Source organism: Bombina bombina, chromosome 2 (assembly GCF_027579735.1).
Source record: "Bombina bombina isolate aBomBom1 chromosome 2, aBomBom1.pri, whole genome shotgun sequence".
Taxonomy (NCBI): Eukaryota; Metazoa; Chordata; class Amphibia; order Anura; family Bombinatoridae; genus Bombina; species Bombina bombina.
Window position 1 is genome coordinate 1,109,097,451 of NC_069500.1, and position 26,759 is coordinate 1,109,124,209.

Here is a 26,759-nt window from a genome sequence, read left to right on the forward strand (position 1 = left end):
ATTATTCTTTATAGCAGTGTCTATTACATGCAGTTATATGAAAATTGGTGTATAGTGTCCCTTTAAAAAAGGGACATAAAACCCAATGTTTTTCTTTCTTGATTCAGAAAGTGCAAGAACTTTCCAATTTACTTCTATTATCTAATTTGCTTCATTTGCTTGATATCCTATCCTTGTTAAAAGCATATCTAAATATGCTCAGTAGCTGCTGGTTGGTGGCTGCACATAGATCCCTTGCGTTATTGGCTCACCCAACAAAGAATACATAAAGAATGAAGCTAATTAGATAACATAAGTAAATTGGAACGGCTAAAATTGTATGCTCAATCTGAACCATAAAATAAAAAAGTTTGGGTTTCATGTTCCTTTAAGGAATATTTCAGACTATTCTGGCATAGAGAAAGAAAACATTAGCTAAACTTATTTAGCCCATTTTCAGAAACCATCTTGGCCATTTCTTACTCTGGCAGAACTTTTAATGTCTAGGAATCTATGATTGGAATCCAAAAATAACTGTAGCTAAAGGTGGTTTTTCCATGTTTAAGAACCACTATCGGGCTAAAAGATCCATTACCATGTTAATGACTGGCGATGAGGTTCCAAAATATATCATCATGAAGTGATGTGCTAAGTGAGCAAAATTTGGCACAAAACACCTATATATAGCCTTTACTCTTTCCCCAAAAGAGAGTCCAGAATTGCCAAGTTAACTTAGTGAAGGTTTAGGAGATTAAAAACAAACATTGGTAATAAAATAGTTAAAATAATATTAAAGACAAAAATACAAGAGAAACAATGTGGGCAAGCAGAAGTGACAAACACTATCAAAACTGCCCAAAACAATAATTAATAAGGAACATGAGGCTTAACATACAAATAAGAAAACCACATAGGCCTGTACATGAACACCATGCATGAAGCATCGCTCTAAAAACAGTGCCTGGAGGACAAGAACAAAGAGGGATAGTGAAAGAGTAGGCCTTGCATAGTGAACAAAGAAAACAAACAGGAAGAAAAATTCACAATGATTATAAAAATTGGTGTCCCATGAGATTATTTTGTTTAGTTGTACAGTTTCACATGATCATCTAGAGAGCATGCATAACTATAAGGAAAGAGCACAGATGTTGCTATTTCATACATCTTTTCTGGACTGCTACACAATATATCACTTTTAAGAATAACTTTAAACTATATTCATTCATAATCATTTCCTCATTCCAATTGTTCACATGTACACTGCACTGTGCACATAAAAGAACTTGGTAAATATGTGTTCATCATAAAAAACAGTGTTACTTAAACAGGCTGTAACCATCACACATACCTTGTTATACTCCAGATCCCAGCATTTGACCTGCTTGTCCTCACCACAGGAAAACAAGTATGGACTTCTGTTGCTGACAATCACTCCCCGGACAGTACTTATGTGGCCTGTCAAGGACAGCTTTAATTTGCCACTAGCAAGATCCCATATCTAGAATTACAAAATCAGCCAAGTTAAATTCTCTTAATGCAGCAGTCTGCAGTTTGCCAAAATCAAAGAATAGTAAACAAACTATTGAAAAACTGCAAATGTAATGAAATGTATTATATATTATTTATAATTATTAACTGCGTACAGACTGAGCTCTATATTCCCTGGTAAATCAAGTTTCTAATATATAATTACTGATTGTAAATTAGAATTCCTCAAAGGGCTATAAACAAGGCCCAAGGTATTTGACCCACACTAAACATTTTTTAAAACCCCTTTGTGTGTAGTAAAGAGTGGATTAACATGTAAAGGAGGGTAGCATTTAAGTGCAGGTGCTTGTGTGAAAAAGGATGTAAGGAAACAGGGTGCTGCATGGAAAGCTGTGTGTATGAAGAGGCTAGACATAATGCATATGCACGGTCGTGTAAAAGCACACACAATCATTACACTATGGCTTCTGAAAATGTATATCCAGTAATTGTTAAAAGCCAAAAATCGATAAACTTCACAATTGCACATTATACTCAAATTGTCCTATGTGTGATCTAAAAAAAGGGCAGTTCTACCTGTTAGTTACATGTTATATTAACAAGCTCTTTCAAATGCACAACTAAAATTCTGAGTACAATATCCCATCAAATACTGATACATACTTTATAGTATTGTTACATTTATAATCCCCTTATTCTAGAGTTACCATGTTTTTTCAAATGAAAATAAAGAAATAACTTAGCAGGGTAGAATGGTAGTATATAATTTCAAACAATAAAGAAAAGAATTAAAAATCACGTTCACAAGATGAAATAAGTCGACCATTTTGCTCTAACTTGCATCACTAAATCATTCTCACCTTAATTGTCCTGTCAGCAGATCCAGTTACAAACCACTGATTTCCAGGTTCCACAGCAATAGATCGCACCCAACCCAGATGACCACTTATAACCTGTCAAATGAAACAAAACAAAATTAAAATATTCATAATCTCACACCAGCCCAGCATATAACCATAATAACTATTTGGTTGGACTAAATATTCTCAAGTTATATAATTTCCTAAAACTAAATGTACAAGAAATATGTTAAAAAAAATATTATTAAATAGACCTTGACTCACTAATGATCAGGTAATTTAGATTTTATTTTTTCCTTTAGTTCCACATTATGGCTTTTTGTAATTGTACCAAATGGTTCTGGGGCAGGTTAATAGTCTTAACTCCTGGCCCCTCCTCAAGCAAATTTATAAAATTCATTGCATTTCACTATTATCTAATCTCTATGGCATTCAAATCTCTCCCCTAACAAAAAAATCTAAATCAGTAATAACATTCACAATAAGATATGATAGGTTTTCTAACTTCCTACAAATTAAAGTGATCATTGACATTGGATTTCACAGTCTAATTTCTTTCTCATTTTCAATCTTTTGTTAGAAGAATTATCCATTCAAAGAAAATAAGACTGGAATTTAAAGGAGCATTGTACACTAGATTCTTCTTTACATAAATGTTATGTAGAAGATCCATTTATATAGCTCATCTGGGAGTGTTTTTGTAACAATGTATAGTTTGCTTATTTTTTTTTTTAACATTGTGCTGATTTGCAGACTCCTAAACAAGCCCCAAAGTGTCAGATGTATACGCTCGTTTCCAGACTCCTCCTGGCTCCTGTATGTCTAATCTGTCTTTTCATATGCAGGGAAGGGGGGAGGGCGAGTGTCTGCTCTTTCTGGTTTTCATTACCCTTTCACAGGGTGTCCCAGACTAACCTCATCTACAGTGATAATCTTGGAGAGTCTACGTAAGTTTTTAAAAGGTTTTATACTGTATTTTTAGATCAGTATCTGTGCATATTCTTCTTTATAGCAGTCTACTTCATGCAGTTAGTTATATGAAAATTGGTGTATACTGTCCGTTTAAAAAAAGATTTGTTTAAAATGACATTTGTTTAAAAATGTAAACCATGTAAAGTTTTAGTGCCCTTAAAGTAATAGATGATGCCATGTTGTAACCTCTGTTTCCTTCTCTGCTGAGGCCAATTAGAGACAGTTACTGCTACACTGTCAAACAAGAAAACTGCTAACTGAATAAGAAGAAAGCTGCAGGAGGAGCTTGGCGACCATTTTCATATGCTAGCAAACGATTATTTTCATATACTTCTTACAAGCTTATAGATGTGGAACCCATTGCAAGATGCTTGTCTGGTATGTAAATACCAATATATATATATATATATATATATATATATATATATATATATATATATATATATATATATATATATATATATATATATATATATATATATATATATATATATATAAATAAACACGTGTTTTACCATTTCCCGAAGATCCACTTAAGGGTAGGGTGACTATATTGCCGCTTTAAAAAGGGACACATATGAAAAATACATATGTCAGGGCTGTTTGAAGCAATGTTTTGTATAAGAACCCTGACACATGTATTTTTCATATGTGTCCCTTCTTAAAGTGGCAATATGGTCAGCCTACTTAAGGGAGGTGGAAAAGGGGAGGGGTTATTTATGAGGATACCTATATCTCAAAAACCAAAGATGTTAGACGTGAAAATTGGTATTTAGATTCTCATTTAAAAATAAAGACACGTGTTTTACCATTTCCAGAAAAAGCACTTAAGGGGATGCAAAGGGGAGGAATTATTTATGAGGATCTCTATATCTCAAAAAATGAAGATGTTAGAAAACTAAAAATTATCATTTAAAATAGTCATTATAAAGTAAGTTTACATGCCAAATTTCTTGCTCCTAACATCAGGAGTTCTCAAGATATGGATATCACAAAAAAAAAAACTCTTTTTTCACATCTGACAGTTGAGTCATAATATATAACTACAATTTAATATTAAAGTAATTGTAAACAGAATAAAAATAACATTTTTGATGCGCCGGACGGACTCTCCGCCCACAACTTAGCTGATTGGTGCCCATGTATGAGAAACAGAGAATTAACGAGAACTCACAAAGTTCATATCAGAGTGTGCAACCCAAAAGTGTGCAAGTTGTCTAGTTTTTCACTATTTTTATAAATCACAAAACCCACAAGAGCGACGCTGCAGGCAACAGCTAGTAAGTAATAAAGAATAAGTATTGGGTCTAGACTTTAAGCTTTGGAGAATTTTTACTTTTTAACAGGAATTGGGAAGCCCACGATTTTCAGTAATAAAATTACAGAAAAGGGAGTGAAATAAAGTATTTAATTTAACATTTTATATTACAATCTCATAGTGTTTATAATCTCTTCAAACTGTGACTAATGTATTTTTAGCCCATCATGAATGTTTATACAGTGTGCATCCCTTTCATTATGTATCTGTTACACAAATATCCCAATCTGTATACTGGCTGATATGCTCAAAAATAGTGTAATAAAATGAAAAGAAAAAAAAATTAGATCCATCACTCAAACAGCATCATACTAGATCTTTCCTTGATCCATAAAAGTTTGTTCCCTCACCCAGCTTATTATGTTAACATAAGCCCCTGATCAGCCCTCCTATTTTTAACTAGTTTGTGTGTACATATGTATAAAAAAATACACACACACACATATATATATATATATACTTACTCTGTACAACTTCCAAGGTGGGTGCCACTGAGGTTTGGGCATAGTTGGTGCTTTCTTTGATATTAATGCAGAGTTCCTTGTACCACCCGATTCCGTGGCCTGAACAGTTTAAATAAAAAGAGCAACAATTTAAAAGTACACTTAAACATATCCCCTGGAAAAATAATCAAGATTGTGCACAAGCACACACTATAAGCTATCCTATATATATTTCGTTTTAATAACTAGGCCACAAATATTTTAGATCCTTACCAGTGACAAACCAGGCGGTTGTGAACGCTCAGGAAGACCGGCATGCCTATAAATATCCCCAACACTGGCTGCGGTACGTTGAGCATCTAATCTGTATGTTTATTATAATAAAAAAAAAGCATAACATTGAGAAATATATAAGTAGCACACTTTGTGAATTATAATACATAAAATGCATATGCAGCTTCTTAATTAAAAAGGCATACAGATACATAAATCTAACTGATAACATATACAACAATTAAAGGGACAGTCAACTTAAATTTTCAAATATGTAATTCCTATAAAGTTGCTAACGATGTTTAGTTTGCACTGTAGCCTAATTCATTACCCTAAATCGTTTATAAGCATTTACTACTTACTTGTTTCTTCTTTGCAGTTTAAAATGCCCGCCTGCCCCCTCCCATATTTCGTCATCAAGATCCTAAGGTTGCTCAGTCTCCAGCTCTATATCGGCTACTTCTCGTCAATCCACGCTCCCTGGTTTTTTGCGCATGCGCATTGCATTGCTAGCACTAGGGGGAAGGAACTAAAAATACTTTCTCGTCTGATATTTCAGACGTACCAGTGTGCTGCCAGTCATCTGTGAACAGTCTCCGGCAGTGTGTACTAATAGTTGGTCTAACAGAGGGTACATAGGAAGCAGCTAAATGATGTCTAGAGCTCTATCTTATATTAGTAAATTACCGCAATTATTCAGTGTGTGTGACCTCTTCCTGCTGAAGCTCAAAGCTAAACCTCTTGTGGTGCTTGTTCCTGCTCCCTAAAGTAATAATTAGACATTTAGGGGGCAGTTTGGAAAAGGAAAATGTAGGATTTGAAATGTTTAATATATTTCGATTCATTGCAACACTGCATTATTTAAGTGACCTTCCACCCGCCTAACAGAGAGGATCAGGAGGAAGCTGAGCTCAGCAATATACACTTGTCCTGTAACTCAATGGGACGGGGCAGGTGCTACATACTCTGGTATTTTAGCCGAATATTTATTGCCCACCACCGCATCTGCAGGTTTTAACCATTTAGCTGTCAAGAACTAGGGCTGCAACGCATCGCGTAGCAGTTCTCTGGTAACAAAGAATGTGTTACGTCTTTTCTGTGTAACAGAGACAGCTGAGAGTTCTTCCGATAACTGAATAAAATATGTCATTACCATTCCTTTGACCTACCCGTCGGATCACTAGTACTGGGAGCTGCAAAATAAACACACTGATATAATAGGTACAGATATGGATCACGAAAAGGTATCCAGTTTAGAACAAATGCAAAATAAATATGCAACCTTACTTTATCTGAGCTGCCTAATAACGACTCCTCCCTCAGGCTGATAAGATGGGCACTGGTGTGCACTGCTCAGCCGGTGCAGGAGCTCATTTGTTATAAACCGCAAAGCTGTGTATAAGAAAAAAAACATAAGTCTGCTTTGTTTTATTTTTGCAGTGGAAGCAATACATTATAGTGCATACATCGTTTGAATGTCTGTTCAGAAAATACAGTATACAATGCAATGAATGTTACCGTAAACAATTGCTATCATCACATTTGTTTTGAAACTGTTACATTATTCATTGCATTGTATACTGTATTTTCTGAACAGACATTCAAACGATGTATGCACTATAATGTATTGCTTCCACTGCAAAAATAAAACAAAGCAGACTTATGTTTTTTTTCTTATACACAGCTTTGCGGTTTATAACAAATGAGCTCCTGCACCGGCTGAGCAGTGCAGTCAAGAACTAGGGCTGCAACGCATCGCGTAGCAGTTCTCTGGTAACAAAGAATGTGTTACGTCTTTTCTGTGTAACAGAGACAGCTGAGAGTTCTTCCGATAACTGAATAATATGTCATTACCATTCCTTTGACCTACCCGTCGGATCACTAGTACTGGGAGCTGCAAAATAAACACACTGATATAATAGGTACAGATATGGATCACGAAAAGGTATCCAGTTTAGAACAAATGCAAAATAAATATGCAACCTTACTTTATCTGAGCTGCCTAATAACGACTCCTCCCTCAGGCTGATAAGATGGGCACTGGTGTGCACTGCTCAGCCGGTGCAGGAGCTCATTTGTTATAAACCGCAAAGCTGTGTATAAGAAAAAAAACATAAGTCTGCTTTGTTTTATTTTTGCAGTGGAAGCAATACATTATAGTGCATACATCGTTTGAATGTCTGTTCAGAAAATACAGTATACAATGCAATGAATGTTACCGTAAACAATTGCTATCATCACATTTGTTTTGAAACTGTTACATTATTCATTGCATTGTATACTGTATTTTCTGAACAGACATTCAAACGATGTATGCACTATAATGTATTGCTTCCACTGCAAAAATAAAACAAAGCAGACTTATGTTTTTTTTCTTATACACAGCTTTGCGGTTTATAACAAATGAGCTCCTGCACCGGCTGAGCAGTGCACACCAGTGCCCATCTTATCAGCCTGAGGGAGGAGTCGTTATTAGGCAGCTCAGATAAAGTAAGGTTGCATATTTATTTTGCATTTGTTCTAAACTGGATACCTTTTCGTGATCCATATCTGTACCTATTATATCAGTGTGTTTATTTTGCAGCTCCCAGTACTAGTGATCCGACGGGTAGGTCAAAGGAATGGTAATGACATATTTTATTCAGTTATCGGAAGAACTCTCAGCTGTCTCTGTTACACAGAAAAGACGTAACACATTCTTTGTTACCAGAGAACTGCTACGCGATGCGTTGCAGCCCTAGTTCTTGACAGCTAAATGGTTAAAACCTGCAGATGCGGTGGTGGGCAATAAATATTCGGCTAAAATACCAGAGTATGTAGCACCTGCCCCGTCCCATTGAGTTACAGGACAAGTGTATATTGCTGAGCTCAGCTTCCTCCTGATCCTCTCTGTTAGGCGGGTGGAAGGTCACTTAAATAATGCAGTGTTGCAATGAATCGAAATATATTAAACATTTCAAATCCTACATTTTCCTTTTCCAAACTGCCCCCTAAATGTCTAATTATTACTTTAGGGAGCAGGAACAAGCACCACAAGAGGTTTAGCTTTGAGCTTCAGCAGGAAGAGGTCACACACACTGAATAATTGCGGTAATTTACTAATATAAGATAGAGCTCTAGACATCATTTAGCTGCTTCCTATGTACCCTCTGTTAGACCAACTATTAGTACACACTGCCGGAGACTGTTCACAGATGACTGGCAGCACACTGGTACGTCTGAAATATCAGACGAGAAAGTATTTTTAGTTCCTTCCCCCTAGTGTTAGCAATGCAATGCGCATGCGCAAAAAACCAGGGAGCGTGGATTGACGAGAAGTAGCCGATATAGAGCTGGAGACTGAGCAACCTTAGGATCTTGATGACGAAATATGGGAGGGGGCAGGCGGGCATTTTAAACTGCAAAGAAGAAACAAGTAAGTAGTAAATGCTTATAAACGATTTAGGGTAATGAATTAGGCTACAGTGCAAACTAAACATCGTTAGCAACTTTATAGGAATTACATATTTGAAAATTTGGGTTGACTGTCCCTCTAACATTTCCCAAATAGCCAAACAAAACCATTTTTAATCCCCCGCATTCAAAATACTGAAATGCCTTTAAAAGGGTTGAGCAGAGCAAAACTCCATTTTGAAAAAAACCTGTCAAGAATACACATGATCCTTGGGATTAAATTGCTTTTCTATCAGTGATATAGGCTAAAACAAAATAAGACAAGCAAAACTTAAAAGTTATTAAACAGGGAATTTAAATCTTATTTAATTTACATTTGTGAGTCCATTTACTACTAAAGTTCACATAGTTCTAGGTTAATGACTCTTCCAAATCAAAAGGGACAATGTACTGTAAATTTTCTCCCATTTAATTTGTTTCCAGTTTAACTGACTGCAAAAAGCTCTTTCACCTTTATTTTGGAATTTGAAATAGTTGGTTTGGCTTGTGAAATCCTGAAATCAAATCACCAAACAAAATATTAGTTAGCAACAGAGAAATATGAATGTCCGAAACATTTAGCTTTAAATTACTTAAATCGTATGATTTTCATAGTTTAGAAATAAATGAAAGAGTCCTTAAAAGGCATCTTTGAATATTAAAGAGAGTAAACTAAAACATGGGCACCAAAACTTTTTAAAATAAAGGACCAGTGATTGTCAGGATTGGACAGGAGAAACTATTTTTTTCCCCCAGTGGTGCTGAAGGCCACCCATAACCTATTTTATGTGGATTACTTTACCTAGACTGTGGAGCTGGCAGTGCCAAAGCCAATGACTGTGCAGCAGATTCACTAGGCATTCTCTGTATCTGAGTGTCAGCTGTCAATGCCAACCCTGGGGAAAAAAATAATAAATAAATAAACATGAATAACGAAAGACATATAATAATATGTGCACTTAACTCAAAATCTCAAAGTGTTAAAAAACAAACAAACAAACATGTATAGGCAATAATATGGCAATATAGTATTAAAAAGTTCTTAATAACATACCATACCCATTTTGCTTTAGGGTTTTATGTAAATTCAAAGTTGGCTTCTTATTACCTATATTACAAAGTTTAGCAAGTTAATTGCTGCTGTCCATAGAAGCTATTTATTAATTTCTGTGTTGTGTTTGAAATACTAAAAATCCCACTTGCATATACTACCAGGTGCCAAGTTGCTTCCCCTATAAACATACTATTACAAAAATGTGTTTATTGGGCTGAAAACACAAAATCTTACTCCCTCCAACAACTACTTAAATAAAAAAAATGTCAGTGATGTGAACTTTATTGCTTTGCAATAAATATAATTAATTCTGAAGCACTTTCATTTTGAGATAATCAAGCTATATTGATAAATTACAATTACTATATCATGAAGTCTGAAATGAACAAGTTTTATGTAAACACACATGACATAATACCAAAGAAAATCTAAAAGTAACAATACTGTCCATGTCTCAAATAATATCAATCCTTTACAATAGGGCTCGACAAACCCAGGCGCCAGTGGAGTTTTGTTTTTTTTATTTCCTGCCCATTTTTTATCTTTTTTTTTTTTTTAAATAGTCGCACCAATTAATAATATTAATGTGAAGAATCACATACTGTTACTACTGGCTAAGAGGGAAAATCACACAACAGTACTATGATCTATTAGTTAGCACTTATAATAGACTGGTAGATACAGACCTACTTATTGTGGATACCTGATCTATATCTACAATGGCATTCTATATAGATATATAATTTTATGCAACACACACTCAGATAATTTTAAAATAAAAAATACCTGGACCCGAAGGATAAGGATGTGTTCCGGTTACCATATATTCAGATTCAAGTCCTTGAGGGTAAAGAAAAGAAATTATATACACAATAAATGAAGTTACACTTTCCTACAAATACAAACATTTAGAGCTTAGATTTTAGTATGCTTCACATGATTAATCATTGAATAAGCAACTTTATAGTATTCTTTTATTTTCCCTTGTTTACTTTTCTAAAGAGAGAAAAAGATTACATTAAAAAGTAATAATTATGGCATAACTATTGAGTTAAACATATTTCAAGTTTTGGGGTGTTTTTATTTTTTTTAATTACTCCATTTATTAGAGGACAAGACACACTATATGAGAATTCAGGTCAATACAAATGTTGAGAAGCATCGGGGGCCATAAAACTTAGCCTTTATTCAGATACATCCATCGTCTTAATGCATGTAAGTGAATAAAGAACACGTTTTATGGATACCGGTGTTCCTCAAAATTTGTATTCACCTGGATTTGTAGTTGGGGGTATTGAGTAGAGCACAAAGCTTTGCTTGGCAAATCTACATGTGGATTCCCCCCCCCCCCCCCGACAGTTCTGTCAACAGTGGCTTAGAGGAATGTGATAACAGTAAGGATGAAGCTCTCCAGAACGACGTTTCAGGGAACTATGCCCCTTAATCATGTGACCACGTGATTAAGGGGCATAGTTCCCCGAAACGTCGTGGCTGTTTGACTCCGCACTTGTTTCCAATAAAGCATTGAAAATTTGGCATTCTGGAGAGCTTCATCCTTACTGTTTTCATTGTTGTTGGGGAGTTTGGTAGTGACTCCTTGAAGCTCTGTCCTGTGGTTCTGTTGCTGGATAGTTTTTGCATTGTGATTAGAGGAATGTGATGTCAGTCAAGTGAGCAGAGAGTCAAAAGAGGGAAGCGAACGACGGTGAACACAGATAGTGAGAGCGCGAGTAGCGGAGATCAGGAATTACAGGACTGAGTAAGTCACAGTGTGTCTATGACTAGCAAATGCGCTGAGTGGGATCTGCACAAATTATTTCCTAAGGACAACCTCTGTATGTTAATGTGATGGTGAGCTGCTTGTTGAACTGCTTTACGTTGCCACATTGTATGTTTGATGCTCGGGAGGGTTGAGAGTAAATCAGTGACTACTTTGGTACGTGTTTAAAGTTTTTGCACACAAGTAATCAGACCGATCCTTCAGGACCAAGTCTTTCTTTTTCAAGTATGATATATGAGAACCCTTATAAATCAGATAAATCATACATACATAAATGTATAATATGATTTTTCTTTTATTTCTCTTATTTGAAATTTTCTTGTGCATTAAGTTTGATTTGACACTCATGCCTTTTTTTTCTAATTAAAGTGAATAAAAGAGTGAATTTGAAATTGGAATTCTATAATGTTAGCATAGGATAACAAATATCTTTTTTTATATTACATACAGGATGTTGCAGGACAGGAAAACAAATGCATAAAGGTAACAAACCTTGTTGAGTTATATAATGCTCATATGGGTCACCCATGTGTTGCTGGCCTTTCTCACGATTTTCCCTAAGCACTGGCATGTGTAGAACAGGGCCATATTCTGTACGCAACTTTACAGACAGTTTTAGTTTGTGGCTAACAAGAGAGAAATAAATTATCAATGATTAATGTAAATTGACTTTACTACTTTTTGTGGGTCCTAAAATTCGTAACTGGTTTATAAAAACAAAATAACAGATTTCCTATATTTTATTTTTATTTACAACTGGATGCAACAGTTATAAAATTAACGTAAAACCACATTTATTTAAATTAATAAACACATATAAAAATACACAGTAATGGTGCTACAAAAAAATCCATTATTTTCTCAAATGTTATAAACAGCGCTTATAGACATAACTAAAATGTCACTTTATTCTTACAATTCATCTCTGTGGGAAAAATACTAATAATAATGATAATAACTTTAATAAAAGTAAAAAGTAACCACATAGGTATACAAAGTACAAAAATGTCATCCTCTAATTTTTGCCTTACCTACAATAGCTCAGGGCTTGACAACTCCAGGAACCAGGGAGCTATTGGCTCCTAGAATTTTACCCCTGGCTAACTTTTTGGGTTATTTTCCATGTCTATATACAAATACCACTGCCTAAAAGTATGTCTTGCTCCTAAATATTATTATTGGTTGCTACATTTTAAACAGATTTGCTGACAGGAGGCGAGGACTGCAAAGGTGGGAGTGATGTTAGTGTGGAGTTAGAGGAGGACAACTATTAGGCAAGTGGAATTCATTAGTTACTGATTTGGTGATAGGCTTCCCTGAACAAGAAGGTCTTTAGGGAGTGTTTAAAGGAGAGGTTGGAGGAAAGTCTGACAGCTCGAGGAAGTGCGTTCCAAAGGGTTGATGCCGCACAAGAGAAGTCCTGTTGTCTAGCATAGGAGATGGTGATGGTAGAAGATGCAAGGAGTAGATCGTTGTTGGATCTTAGGGGATGGGCTGGAGTATATTTGTTGATGAGTGAGGACAGGTAGGGGGGCTGCATTGGTAAGGGCTTTGTAGGTCAGAGTGCAACTTTTGAATTTAATTCTGCTGTGAATAGGGAGCCAGTGAAGGAACTCTTAGAGGGGTGCAGCAGATACAGAGCATCGGGAGAGGTGGATTAGCCTAGCAGAGGCATTTAGGATGGATTGAAGGGGGGAGAGGCGGGAGAGAGGAAGGCCAGTTAGTAGGTTATTATAGTAGTCAAGCCAGGAAATTACTAGAGAATTGATTAGCTGTTTAGTAGTTTCAGCACTCAGAAAAGGACGAATTTTGGAGATATTGCGTAGGTGGTTGCAACAGGATGACAAGAGCAATTGGATGTGGGGTATGAAGGACAGATTGGAGTCAAGTGTAACTCCTAGGCAACGGACTTGGGGTGATGGGGAGATAGTGGTGTCGCCAACAGCGATAGTAAAGTTAGAAACTGGAGTAGAATTAGATGGGGAGGATTAGAAGAAGCTCAGTCTTGGACATGTTGATTTTTTAGGTGGCGAGAGGCCATCCAGGAAGAAATGCCAGATAAACAGTTGCTGATGTGGGAAAGGACAGAAGGAGAGAGTGCAGGGGTGGATAGCTAGATCCGAGTATCATCAGCACAGAGGTGATAGTTGAAGCCATAGCTACTAATAAGTTTACCCAGTGAGAAAGTATAGACAGAGAAGAGTAGAGAGCCTAGAACAGAGCCTTGAGGTGCTCCAACAGACAGAGGCAATGAAGAGGAGTCGTCACCAGCAAATGAGACAGAAAAGGTCCTATTAGAGAGATAAGAGCAATAATGCATTTAACTGTTCAAAACAGAGGCTTGTTCCCCTTGCAGTTTGCCCTGCAGAGAGAATAGGTCAGATAAAAGAGCCCTGCCAGTCCCTTCTTTGTCTGTACACACCTCAGAACTGAAGCAACAAACCATGAGGCAAGTACAATGGCTGTAGTAGCGTTACATTCTGGAACACTGATGTGATGCTTCCTGGTCCTTCCCCTGGAGCAGTGATTAGTGCTGCTGCTGCTGCTGGACTGTACTGGAGCGTGTGTGCCTGATGTGGCATGTTAAGGAAGCTGTTTGAGGAAGCCGTTTTGCAGCCTCCTTTAAAAGGGAGAGTCAACACCAGAATTGTTGTTGTTTAAAAAGATAGATAATCCCTTTATCACCCATTCCCCAGTTTTGCAAAACCAACACTGTTATATTAATACACTTTTTACTTCTGTGACTAACTGGTATCTAAGCATCTTCTGACCGCCCCTAATCACATGACTTTTAGTTATTATCTATTGACTTGCAATTTAGCCAATTAGTGCAGTGTCTGCCACTAGCCACGGGCATGATTACAATGTTATCTATATAGCTGACATGAACTAGCTCTCCCCTGCTGTGAAAAGCTAATAAAAAAGAGGCGGCCTTCAAGGGCTTAAAAATTATCATATGAGTCTTCCTAGGTTTGCTTTCAAATAGAACACCAAAAGAACAAAGCAAAATTGTTGATAAAAGTAAATTGGAAATTTGTTTAAAATTACATGCCCTATTTGAAAAATGAAAGTTTTTTTTGGACTTGACTGTCCCTTTAATTCAGATATTGCATAGACTTATTTTGTGATTAATTGCAAAGCCCTACCCCTGCCCTAGTTTACTGCTTAGCCCTGTTAGAGAACTGCAGCTTCCAAGCAGGACAACGCTGATCAGCCAATCAGGAGCAGCAGTCATAAATATCTGGTTTTCACCACCAGTTTGCGGCTCCCTGGTGTTACTTTACCTATGTTTTTAATCCTTTATGCAGTGGTTAAGCACATAGTAAGCTAGTGTCAACAATGCAAAAATGACATGCTCTAATGCAGTAGTTGAATAATCTGGTTACAATTTAGGAGCCAGGCAAGTAAGAATATTTAGAGGCCAGACAAATGATATGTGTGAATAGATATATGGAGAATAACCCAAAAAGTTAGGAACCAAGGCTAAAATTCTAGGAGCCGGTGGCTCCCTGGCTCCTGAGTTTGTCGAGCCATGCTCTAATATATCAAAGCATTTTAGATTTTCCATTAAGAAACAAACACCAGTTGATTTGCACAAGAAAACACTTCAATTTTACACACATCAAATTCTGTAATGCATGCAGTCTGTTGTATGAGGCACACATAATACACTGATTTTCTCAATATAAATATGGAAACATTTAATATTCATGAGAGATGATTAAAGTTCATATAATTTTCCTCACCTTTCATCATCGATTGGAATTGGTTTGGCATTGTCACCAACAAACATGTCATGGGTCCTCTTTAGAGATCTGAACACAAGTGTGTGGACTGAGTGCTTCTGCACGTCCTGCAAAAACAGCAAAACATGTAAACAATAGAAAGCAGAAAGGAAAATAAAGTAGAGAGTGGCAGAACTGGGGACATATATAACAAGCTATCAAATCTCCTCAATGCTGCACATAACTACAGCTGTAAACATACTGTGGCCTGAGGCTCAGAGGTAATATAAAAAACAAGTTGTGTCTCTATTTCACATATTGTCAGCGTCTATCACTTCAGCAGAGTATTGGTTTCCAAGGCTGATACTGACACTGTGTGGACCAGTCCTTTGCTTGATATCTGCTGTCTCTTATCCCGGATTCCTGTAGTGTCAGTCTCTGCATGGGAACACTGTGCTATGAAGGATCATTGCATCTTTTATTGCCAGTTCCCCAGCAGTGTAGGTCGTTTGTGGCAATAAATAATTTAAAGGGACATAAAACCCAAAAATGTTCTATCATGAATCCGAGCAAATAATTTGAAAGAAATTTCCAATTTACTTCTATAATCAAATTGTACTTTATTCTCTTGGTATCCTTTGTTGAAGGAGCAGGAATGTACTACTGAAATGCTAGCCGAATACAATGGGTGAGCCAATGACAATGGATATATACTTGCAGCCACCAAGCATCATTAACTAACTCCCAGAAGAGTGTTGTTGCTCCTGAGCCTACCTAAGAATGCTTTTCAACAAAGCAAGAGAACAAAGCAATAGGTATTAGAGGTAAAGTGGAAAGTTGTTAAAAATTGCATGCTCAATCTAAATTATGAAAGTTTAATTTTGACTTTACTGTCCCTTTAAAGGCAAAACCACAAACTAACCAGCTCTCTGCTAAATAGCTCAGAAAGGCCACATTGCAACAGGGAGATCCAGTACTATGGGTAAAGCTGGGACGTGAGGCTCCAGCACCAGATCCAAGAGCATCAGTAGTGTGAAAAGTAGGACAAGACAGCCAATCCCATAACTGTAGCTCAGGCCTGAACCCAGGTTCCCACAAAGGTGACTGATGGGTGAGATCGTATTTATATACAAATACCCTGGTGGTTCATAGCACTCAATATTCTTGTTAGATCCTCAACCTGATGTAAATTTGTGCTACTTTATATTTAAGTTTTACAATAAATTCGGAAATGACACTGGGACAAAACTTTGTACACAATATAGTTTACTAAACATTGTAGTTAGAGTGTATGCAGATACTGATTTTAAATAAACATTACAAACATTTCAGTGAAACACTATATACATAAATGAAAATAAAAGATACCCTAGTACTAATAAACACAATTTAAAAGCATAATAGTATCAAGTGAGCAACCTTGCAATATACCAGTTTATTAAGCAGATCTTAGAGGCGTTTGTTTAGAGTTGATGCGAAACACAAGATCTGCACTGATTAAACCGATAATACAAATACAGTTTCATAAGAGACATAATCTGGGATTACAAATTATTATCTATAAATACATTTACAAAATACACGTGATCAGTAATGACCTCACTAACATTCCTGCATTGCTCAGCAATATGTTTATTAAGAGGCAGACAAGTGTGTGTTTATACAGATGTTGGTAGAACAATCAATGTTGAGACAGAAATAATGCATACATACATATTCCAGCCATGGTTTAAAGGGACAGGAAAATTAAGCTTTCATAATTCAGCTAAAGCATGCAATTTTAAACAACTTTCTAATCTTCTTCAATGATATATTTTGCTTTGCTGGTATTATGTGCTAAAAAGCATAACTATGTAGTTTTAGTAGCAGAAATGCACTACTGGGAGCTAGCTGCTGACTGGTGGTTGCGCATATATGCCTCTTGTTATTGGCTCACAGGATGTGATCATCTTGCTCCAGTAGTGCTTGGCTGCTACTTAAACAAAGGATACCATGAGAATGAACCTGTTTCTGTTAACAGTTCTGATTGAGTGTTTAAAATATTATGCTCTGACTGATAAAGTAAAAAACTAGATGTCCATTAAAAACGCATTTTAAAAGGGGCATTATAGGAAACTTTTCTTTTTTCAGCTAAAAGACGATTTCAGCATTTTGTTTTTGTTTTGGGGGGGGTGGAATAATGTGCCTGTCCTGTTATAATCCAAATGTTTTCTTGCGATACTTGCAGAGGTTTGTCCCTCTTTATCAGTAAATCAGGACAGTTGTACTGATCAGTGAGGATTAGTAAGAACTACAAAACTGATACTGATGCTTCAGTTTAAACGGCTTCCACTTTACTTGTTTAAAGTGATATGAAACCCAAAATTATTATTTCATGATTTGTAGAAGGAGAGCAATGCTCTACTTGGGCCGAGCTGAATACAGTGGCTGAGACAGTGACAAGCAGCTAGCTCACAGTAGAGCATTGTTTCTGAGCCTACCTATGCAGTGGATAACAAGAAAACAAAGCAAATTAGATAAGAGAAGCCAAATAGAAAAGTGTTTAAAAATATTGCATGGGTTTTCTGAATCATGAAAGTTTAATTTTGACTTTACTGTCCCTTTAATGATATTGCTCTCCTCCAAATCTATGTAACCAGAATCAGCCCATACTACGTTTCAAGAAGCTCACTGAATAGAGGATTGTTTGGAGTGGAATAGATCTGCACAAGCTCCTAAGTGTGAGAAGGGAGCGGAAGCAATAAAAATTAAAAATGTTATTATTTTAGTTAAATAAGAAATATTTCAGTGGTAGTTATTAATTATTCTCATTCCAAAAAAGTACAGGTGAAAAGTTGCTAAAATATAAATGATTAACCGATTAAACTGGAGATAGTTCACCTTTAAATAATTTAATTCATTTCATCAATCTATCTATGCATATCTAATGCTATATAACCAAATTAGAAATGGTCGGATATAACTTGAAAAAAATCATCTGAAAACGTATTCAAAAAATGACTTACGGACTAGCGATTTAAATTGTGATTTAAATCAAATCCACCCTGTAGTGGAGAAAAAGTGCCCTGAGAGGCATTTCGGCATGGCAATTAAAGTGATAAACCCAATTTTTTTCTTTCACGATTCAGATAAGAGCATGCAATTTCAAGCAACTTTCTAATTTACTCCTATTATCAATTTTTATTTGTTCTCTTAAAATCTTGAAAATGCAGGAATGTAAGCTTAGGAGCTGGCCCATTATTGGTTCAGCACCTGGGTAGCGCTTACCGATTGGTGGTTACATTTAGTATTATGTCACTTAAATTATGTGTAGTAAAACTACTTTCCCATATATACTTTCACTATTTTGACAATTTTTCTTGTAAATTCTGCCTATGTTAATATATTGCAAAGCAACAGATACGTTTTGTAATTGCAGGGGGGGGGGGGGGTTTAGGTCCCTTTAAGGACAGTTCCAAATAAACTACTGGAGTAAAAATCTGAAATGTCACTTTAAAGAAACATGAAACCCAAATGTTTTCATTCATGATTTCTATTATCTAATTTGCTTCATTCTTTTGGTATTCTTTGTCGAAGAATCAGCGGTGCACTACTAGGAGCTATTTGAATGCTTTGGGTGAGCAAATAACGAATCATATGTGCATTCCCAATCAGCAGCTCCTGAGCCTACCTAAGTATCCTCTTTTAACAAAGGAGAACAAAACAAGTTCGATAATAGAAGTAAATTGGAAAGACGTTTAAACCCCTTTAACGTCCAAGGACGTACGCCACACGTCCTCAAAAAAAATACACTTAATGACCGAGGACGTGTGGCGTACGTCCTTGGTCTGGAAAGCAGCTGGAAGCGATCCTGCTCGCTTCCAGCTGCTTTCCGGTTATTGCAGTGATGCCTCGATATGGAGGCATCCTGCAATAACCCCCCTTGGCCATCCGATGCAGAGAGAGCCACTCTGTGGCCCTCTCTGCACCGGACATCGATGGCCGGTATCGTTGGTGGGTGGGAGCTTACGTGGGAGGCCATCGATGTTGTGTATGGAGTGGAGGGGGGCGGGATCGGGGGCGGGACCCATGGGAGCGCGCGCGTGCACGAGGGTTGGAGGGCGGGCGCGTGCACGGGGCGGGAGCGGGTGGGAACCGCTACACTACAGAAAAACATAGTAAAAAGCAAACAAAAAAAATAAAGTTTAAACGTTAAAAATATAATCTAAGGGATCTGGAAGGGGTGGGGGGTTGGTCTTGGTGGGGGGGAAAGCTACACTACAGAAAATGGCTTTTTTTTTAATAAAATGGCAAATTTTTTGCAAAACTGGGTACTGGCAGACAGCTGCCAGTACCCAAGATGGCGCCCATTAAGGCAGAGGGGAAGGGTTAGAGAGCTGTGGGGAATCAGTGAGGTTGGGGTCTAAGGGGGGATCATACACATCAGCATATGTAAATATGCTTTTTTTTTAAAAAAAAAAAATGGCCAAATACCTTTTATTTTAGTTTCTGCCAGTACTTAAGATGGCGGGGACAATTGTGGGGTGGGGGAGGGAAGAGAGCTGTTTGGGAGGGATCAGGGGGTCTGATGTTTCAGGTGGGAGGCTGAGCTCTACACTAAAGATAAAATTAACCCTGCAAGCTCCCTACAAGCTACATAATTAACCCCTTCACTGCTAGCCATAAAATACACGTGTGATGCGCAGCGGCATTTAGAGGCCTTCTAATTACCAAAAAGCAATGCCAAAGCCATATATGTCTGCTATTTCTGAACAAAGGGGATCCCAGAGAAGCATTTACAACCATTTGTGCCATAATTGCACAAGCTGTTTGTAAATAATTTCAGTGAGAAAACTAAAATTGAGAAAAATTTAACTTTTTTTTTAATTTGATCGCATTTGGCGGTGAAATGGTGGCATAAAATATACCAAAATTGGCCTAGATCAATACTTGGGGTTGTCTACTACACTACACTAAAGCTAAAACTATCCCAAAAAGCTCCCTACATGCTCCCTAATTAACCCCTTCACTGCTGGGCATAATACACTGGTGCGCAGTGGCATTTAGCGGCCTTCTAATTACCAAAAAGCAACGCCAAAGTCATATATGTCTGCTATTTCTGAACAAAGGGGATCCCAGATAAGAATTTACAACAATTTATGCCATAATTGCACAAGCTGTTTGTAAATAATTTAAGTTAGAAACCAAAAGTTTGTGAAAAAATTTGTGAAAAGTGAACGATTTTTTATATTTGATTGCATTTGGCGGTGAAATGGTGGCATGAAATATACCAAAATGGGCCTAGATCAATACTTTAGGTTGTCTACTAAAAAAAAATATATACATGTCAATGGATATTCAGAGATTCCTGAAAGATTTCAGTGTTCTAATGTAACTAGCGTTAATTTTGAAAAGAAATGGTTTGGAAATAGCAAAGTGCTACTTGTATTTATGGCCCTATAGTTTACAAAAAAAGCAAAGAACATGTAAACATTGGGTATTTCTAAATTCAGGACAAAATTTAGAAACTATTTAGCATGGGTGTTTTTTTGTGGTTGTAGATGTGTAACAGATTTTGGGGGTCAAAGTTAGAAAAAGTGTGTTTTTTTTCCATTTTTTCCTCATATTTTATATTTTTTTTATAGTAAATTATAAGATATGATGAAAATAATGGTATCTTTAGAAAGTCCATTTAATGGCGAGAAAAACGGTATATAATATGTGTGGGTACAGTAAATGAGTAAGAGGAAAATTACAGCTAAACACAAACACCTCAAAAAGGTAAAAATAGCCTTGGTCCCAAACGGACAGAAAATGGAAAAGTGCTGTGGTTATTAAGGGGTTAAAAATCACATTCTCTGTCTGAACCATGAAAGAAAAAAAAATTGGGTTTCACGTCCCTTTTAAGTTCAAATGGCAATGCCATTTATGATCAATATTTTTTTTTATAATGCCATAATGTGCATATTGATAAAAAAAAAACTTAATCAAAATTTGGAGTAGCTTCATTTCTTCTCCAAACCACTAAATATTTTGAAAAGTAAAAACTGCTGCATTTTAAAGAAATTTGGCAGGGACATGGATCTCATGAGTAAAAAGTATCACTAGTTTGGCTGGACACAAACTGTTCACTAGTTATAAAAACTAGCACTTTAAAGTAGTGTATGCATATGGATAGGGTGAGACCATCATACAGCGTTTAGTGATGTCAAGCAGAGTGAGTTTCGAGCTAAACAGAAATGTCCCTGTATTTTTGTATTTAAGTTGAAATTTAAACTCTGACATAAAAAAAAAAAACACACCACACATGAATGTGCGTAAAGGGCCATGATACCCAAATGTTTAAACACTTGAAAGTGATGCAGTATAGCTGTAAAAAGCTGACTAGAAAATATCACCTGAACATCTCTATGTTAAAAAGAAAGATATTTTACCTCAAAAGTTCATCAATAGCCACATCCCATTGTAAAGGGTTTCTAAGCAGCATATTAGTATGTCTGTCCCGTCACAGCCGAAGGGATGAGCCTCGTGCACTCTCATCTTATTTCCTTATTCAGTGTAAGGAAGTTTAAATGAAATCTCATGAGAGTTAAGTCAAATCTCATGAGATCACAGTAAAAGAGTTCATGACCTCAGCACTGTTGATGCTCATTGGCTGCTGTTCATTTCTTCATTTTTTTATTTATTTTTTTACCTGCAGCAGGGAGCAGCCGAGTATAACTTTTTACACAGAACTTGCTGAGCTGAGGAAATTCTGAAGTAAAATATCTTCCTTTTTTACATAGAGATGCTCAGGTGATCTTTTCCTGTCAGCTTTTTACAGTTATACTGCATCAATTTCAAGTGATTTAGCATATGAGTATTATGCCCCTTTAAAACTACACAGTGCAAATATAAGTACATTTGAAACGCTATAATGGAAAATGATATCAAATCTTCAACACTTCATAATTTAGATGTAGAGGCTGAAAGAAAAAAAAAAAGAAAAACTATTAAGAGGGAATTTCAAAATGGAGTTATACTATTGCCCCAATCTTAAAGTGACATGAAACCCAAACATTTTCTTTCATGATTTAGGTAGAGCATATCATTTTAAACAACTTTCTACTTTACTTCTATTATCAAATTTGCTTAATTCTCTTGGTAACATTTGTTGAAAAATCAGCATTGCACTACTGTTTTCTAACTGAACACATGGGTAACCCGATGATAATCGAAAATAAATGTTATATATATATATATATATATATATATATATATATATATATATATATATATATATATATATATATATATATATATATATATATATATATATACACACATACACACACACACACACACACACACAGTGGATATAAAAAGTCCACACACCCCTGTTAAAATGTCAGGTTTCTGTGATGTAAAAAAATGTGACAAAAATAAATAATTTCAGAACTTTTTCCACCTTTAATGTGACCTATAAACTGTACAACTCAATTGAAAAAGAAACAAATCTTTTAGGTGAAGGGAAATAAACAAAAAAAAAACTAAAATAATGTGGTTGCATAAGTGTGCACACCCTCTTATAACTGGGGATGTAGCTGTGTTCAGAATTAAGCAATCACATTCAAAATTATGTTAAATAGGAGTCAGTACACACCTGCCATCATTTAAAGTGCCTCTGATTAAACCCAAATAAAGTTCAGCTGCTCTAGTAGGTCTTTCCTGACATTTTCTTAGTCGCATACTACAGCAAAAGCCACGGTCAGCTGAGAGCTTCCAAATCATCAAAGGGATCTCATAGTTAAAGGGCCACTAAACCCAAAATCTTTCTTTCATGATTCAGATAGAGAATAGAAATTTAAACAACGTTACAATTTACTTCCATAATTTATTTTGCTTAATTTTTTAAATATCCTTATTTGAAGAAACAGCAATGCATATGGTGAGCCAATCACATGATGCCTCTATGTGCAGCAACCAATCAGCAGCTAGTGAGCATATCTAGATATGCTTTTCATCAAGGAATATCAAGAGAATAAAACAAATTAGATGATATAAGTAAATTAGAAAGATGTTTAACATTGCATTCTCTTTCTAAATCATAAAAGAAAAAATGTGGCTGGCATGTCCCTTTAAAAAGGTGTCAGGAGAAGGGTACAAAATAATTTCCAAGGCATTAGATATACCATGGAACACAGTGAAGACAGTCATCATCAAGTGGAGAAAATATGGCACAACAGTGGCATTAACAAGAACTGGATGTCCCTCCAAAATTGATGAAAAGACGAGAAGAAAAATTGTCTGGGAGGCAGCCAAGAGGCCTACAGCAACATTAAAGGAGCTGCAGGAATATCTGGCAAGTACTGGCTGTGTGGTACATGTGACAACAATCGCCTGTATTCTTCATATGTCTGAGCTATGGGGTAGAGTGGCAAGACGGAAGCCTTTTCTTACGGAGAAAAACAGCCAAGCTTGGCTAAATTTAGCAAAAACACATCTGGAGTCTCACAAAAGCATGTAGGAAAAGGTGTTATGTTCTGATGAAACCAAGGTTGAACTTTTTGGCCATAATTCCAAAAGATATGTTTGGCACAAAAACAGCACTGCACTTCACCAAAAGAACACCATACCCACAGTGAAGCATGGTGGTGGCAGCAACAAGCTTTGGAGCTGTGTTTCTTCAGCTGGAACTGTGGCCTTAGTCAAGGTAGAGGGAATTATGAACAGTTCCAAATACCAGTCAACACCGGCACAAAACCCTCAGGGTTCTGCTAGAAAGCTGAACATGAAGAGGAACTTCATCTTTAAGCATGACAATGACCCAACGCATACATTCAAATCAATAAAGGAATGGCTTCACCAGAAGAAGATTACATTTTTGGAATGGCCCAGCCAGAGCCCAGACCTGAATCCAATTCAAAATCTTTGGGGTGATCTGAAGAGCACTGCGCACAGGAGATGCCCTCGCAATCTGACAGATTTGGAGTGTTTTTGCAAAGAAGAGTAAGCAAATCTTGCCAAGTCAAGATGTGCCATGCTGATAGACTCATACCCCAAAAGACTGAGTGTTGTAATCAAATCAAAAGGTGCTTCAACAAAGTATTAGTTTAAGGGTGTGCACACTTATGCAACCATATTATCTTAGTTTTTTATTTTTACTTCCCTTCACCTAAAAGATCTTGTTCGTAACCTGGGGACTGCCTGTAATTGTTTTTGGGTTTCATGTCCCTTTAAACTGTCCTCTTATCCCATCTTGAGCATTTCTACAAAGTGCCATGCTACTAGCCCAAGGTGCAGTTCTGTAAGCACATGACTCAACAGGACACCAGCATAGAAAGCACCATGAAAAAATAGGTCAGAGAGAATGCCTGCCCCACTGCCAGCCAATGACAGGAACACAACTCTTAGGGTACAATGTACTCCAGCATCAATCCCTCTAGATTTTGCTTTATTGGTTTCAATGCTGAGTAAGGAGGCCAACAGGACTCCTAGAAAAAATAGTTTATAAGTCTGTCATAACGCAAAATAAGCACTGTCAATATTTTATGAGCAGCATGTTCCCTGGAAGAAGTGAGCATGGCAAATAACAAATTTTCCTATGCACAGACTTGATTGTTCTCCAAGCCAAAGTGCTGCACTGCCCGGCTCAATGGGGTCTTGATAAAACACTGGTAAACACCATTGATTATAATCTGGCTTTTTTCAAACACTCCCCTAAACTTTCCCAATCTGCAAAACTGTTTGTTCTGAATGTATGACGTTCTTATGAGCATTGCACCTTTTTATTACTACATTTCTATGTTAGATCAAGAGCCAATTTACAATGCAATTTTCAACTACTGCACTATATTATCAAATGTTAAAAAAAAAATTATTCTTTAGTTAACCAAAACATTGCCATTGAACTGGTGCTTTAGTGTAACTGGCTAATTTGAAATTGAATTTTATTTAAAAATGGCCTGCAGAAAATTTTTCACTAAAAAAACCTCATTGCAGAAAGTGAAAACTGATGTAGTAACAAAGTAAGGAGGCCTGCACAGCGCAAACAACAGACAGGAGAGTATAGACTCGTGCAAAGTCATCAGCAGGATACCACAGCAAGCAATTTAATGCAAAAAGGTTGAAGCTCTCTAGACAATTATAAATGCTGCAGAGGGACATGTGGCAGGTATCTATCAACAACATATAATTGTTTGCCACAAGGCTAACAAAACTAGGTACATTTTTAAAGGCACCAAATGGATACCTTGGTTTGCTGGGCTCTGTAGTGTGTATTTATATTATATAAACTAAACTATTGACTATGCAATGACATTTCAAACCATTAGCCAATAGTAGATACCTATAAAACTGAGCCTACATCTTACACCCAAGTGTTTACAATTCTTATAACTATCAATATGATCAAATTATAGTGAATGGCACAACCATTTCAATCTGCAACAATGCTACATATAACAACCAAAATAAGAAGGAAACTTCAAATTGAACGCTGCACAGTTAGACAAAGACCAATGATATGCTTTAAACATCTCTGTGTGTATAGAAGCTGATAAAATAAGGAGATCTGATTTCCTGTAAGCTCAGTCCATTTTAATGGGTTGTGCTGTCAAAACAAAATCAGCTATTTCATTTTTTATTTTTTAAATAAAGAAGTTCTCATACATTTTATATTCTGCAGGAGGTATAACAAGCAACTGACATTATTTTACAGTAAACTATCCCTTTAACTAGTGAAATTAATAAAAATGGATCGATACATTTCTGAATTAATGGCTAACACAGCTTCTCCATTTATTACCATTGCACACGAGTCGTTTTGTATGACCCTATTACCCAGCCAAAATTATAGATAGAAAATACTGTAGCTTGATCCAATTGTTTATTTTCTAAGTAAAATTCCAAGCGAGTAAAACAGCCACCTAATAGAAAAACGAGCTCCAGTCCTGTGTGTAGCTTATTGATATGGTATGATAAATGCTTAGCTCACGTGTTTGTTTTTTATATTAGCGTCATTTAAATCATTTCTAGGGACTGTATGCTCTGATAAGGAGCCAGCAGAACCACTTATTATTAGTAAGTTACGTTCTCCCAGAAACACATCCTAAAGGTCTCCGCAAATAACTTTCCAGCTTCCAACCGTACCTCCACCACGCCCCACTCCCGCGTAGACATTTCTGTAAAACAAGCGGTACCGAAACAGAATCCCTCTGCTATCCACACATACACAGACCATACAGGAAGTAACGTAAGGACAACGCAATCGCATCCGGGCTGTAGTAAGAAGGAACACGTTTGATTATTTTACTCACTGAGTTTAAGAACAGCGCCGCTCCGCGGTCTGGAGGAAACCGGCGAACGCTGTATATTTTCTGAAATCGTATAGGTGCAATCTGTCTATGACTTTATCAATAATTGTCACAAAACCGACCCAAATGATATAAGTAAATGGTACCTTGTATAACTCATAA

At 36.5% G+C, this 26,759-nt stretch overlaps 1 protein-coding gene across 1 annotated transcript in view; it reads right to left on the reverse strand.

The window, feature by feature from the left end:
• Positions 1–26,547, reverse strand: part of PLRG1 (pleiotropic regulator 1) — a 204,430-nt gene extending 177,883 nt beyond the window's left edge. The window contains exons 1-9 of the mRNA XM_053703756.1: positions 26,434–26,547; positions 15,346–15,452; positions 12,092–12,225; positions 10,606–10,659; positions 9,568–9,661; positions 5,334–5,424; positions 5,082–5,180; positions 2,328–2,420; positions 1,328–1,477 (exon numbers count right to left, since the gene is read on the reverse strand). Of these exons, the coding sequence (XP_053559731.1) occupies positions 1,328–1,477; positions 2,328–2,420; positions 5,082–5,180; positions 5,334–5,424; positions 9,568–9,661; positions 10,606–10,659; positions 12,092–12,225; positions 15,346–15,452; positions 26,434–26,463 (852 nt within the window). The 5' untranslated portion in view covers positions 26,464–26,547. The remainder of the gene's footprint in view (positions 1–1,327; positions 1,478–2,327; positions 2,421–5,081; positions 5,181–5,333; positions 5,425–9,567; positions 9,662–10,605; positions 10,660–12,091; positions 12,226–15,345; positions 15,453–26,433) is intronic.
• Positions 26,548–26,759: the final 212 nt, after the last annotated feature.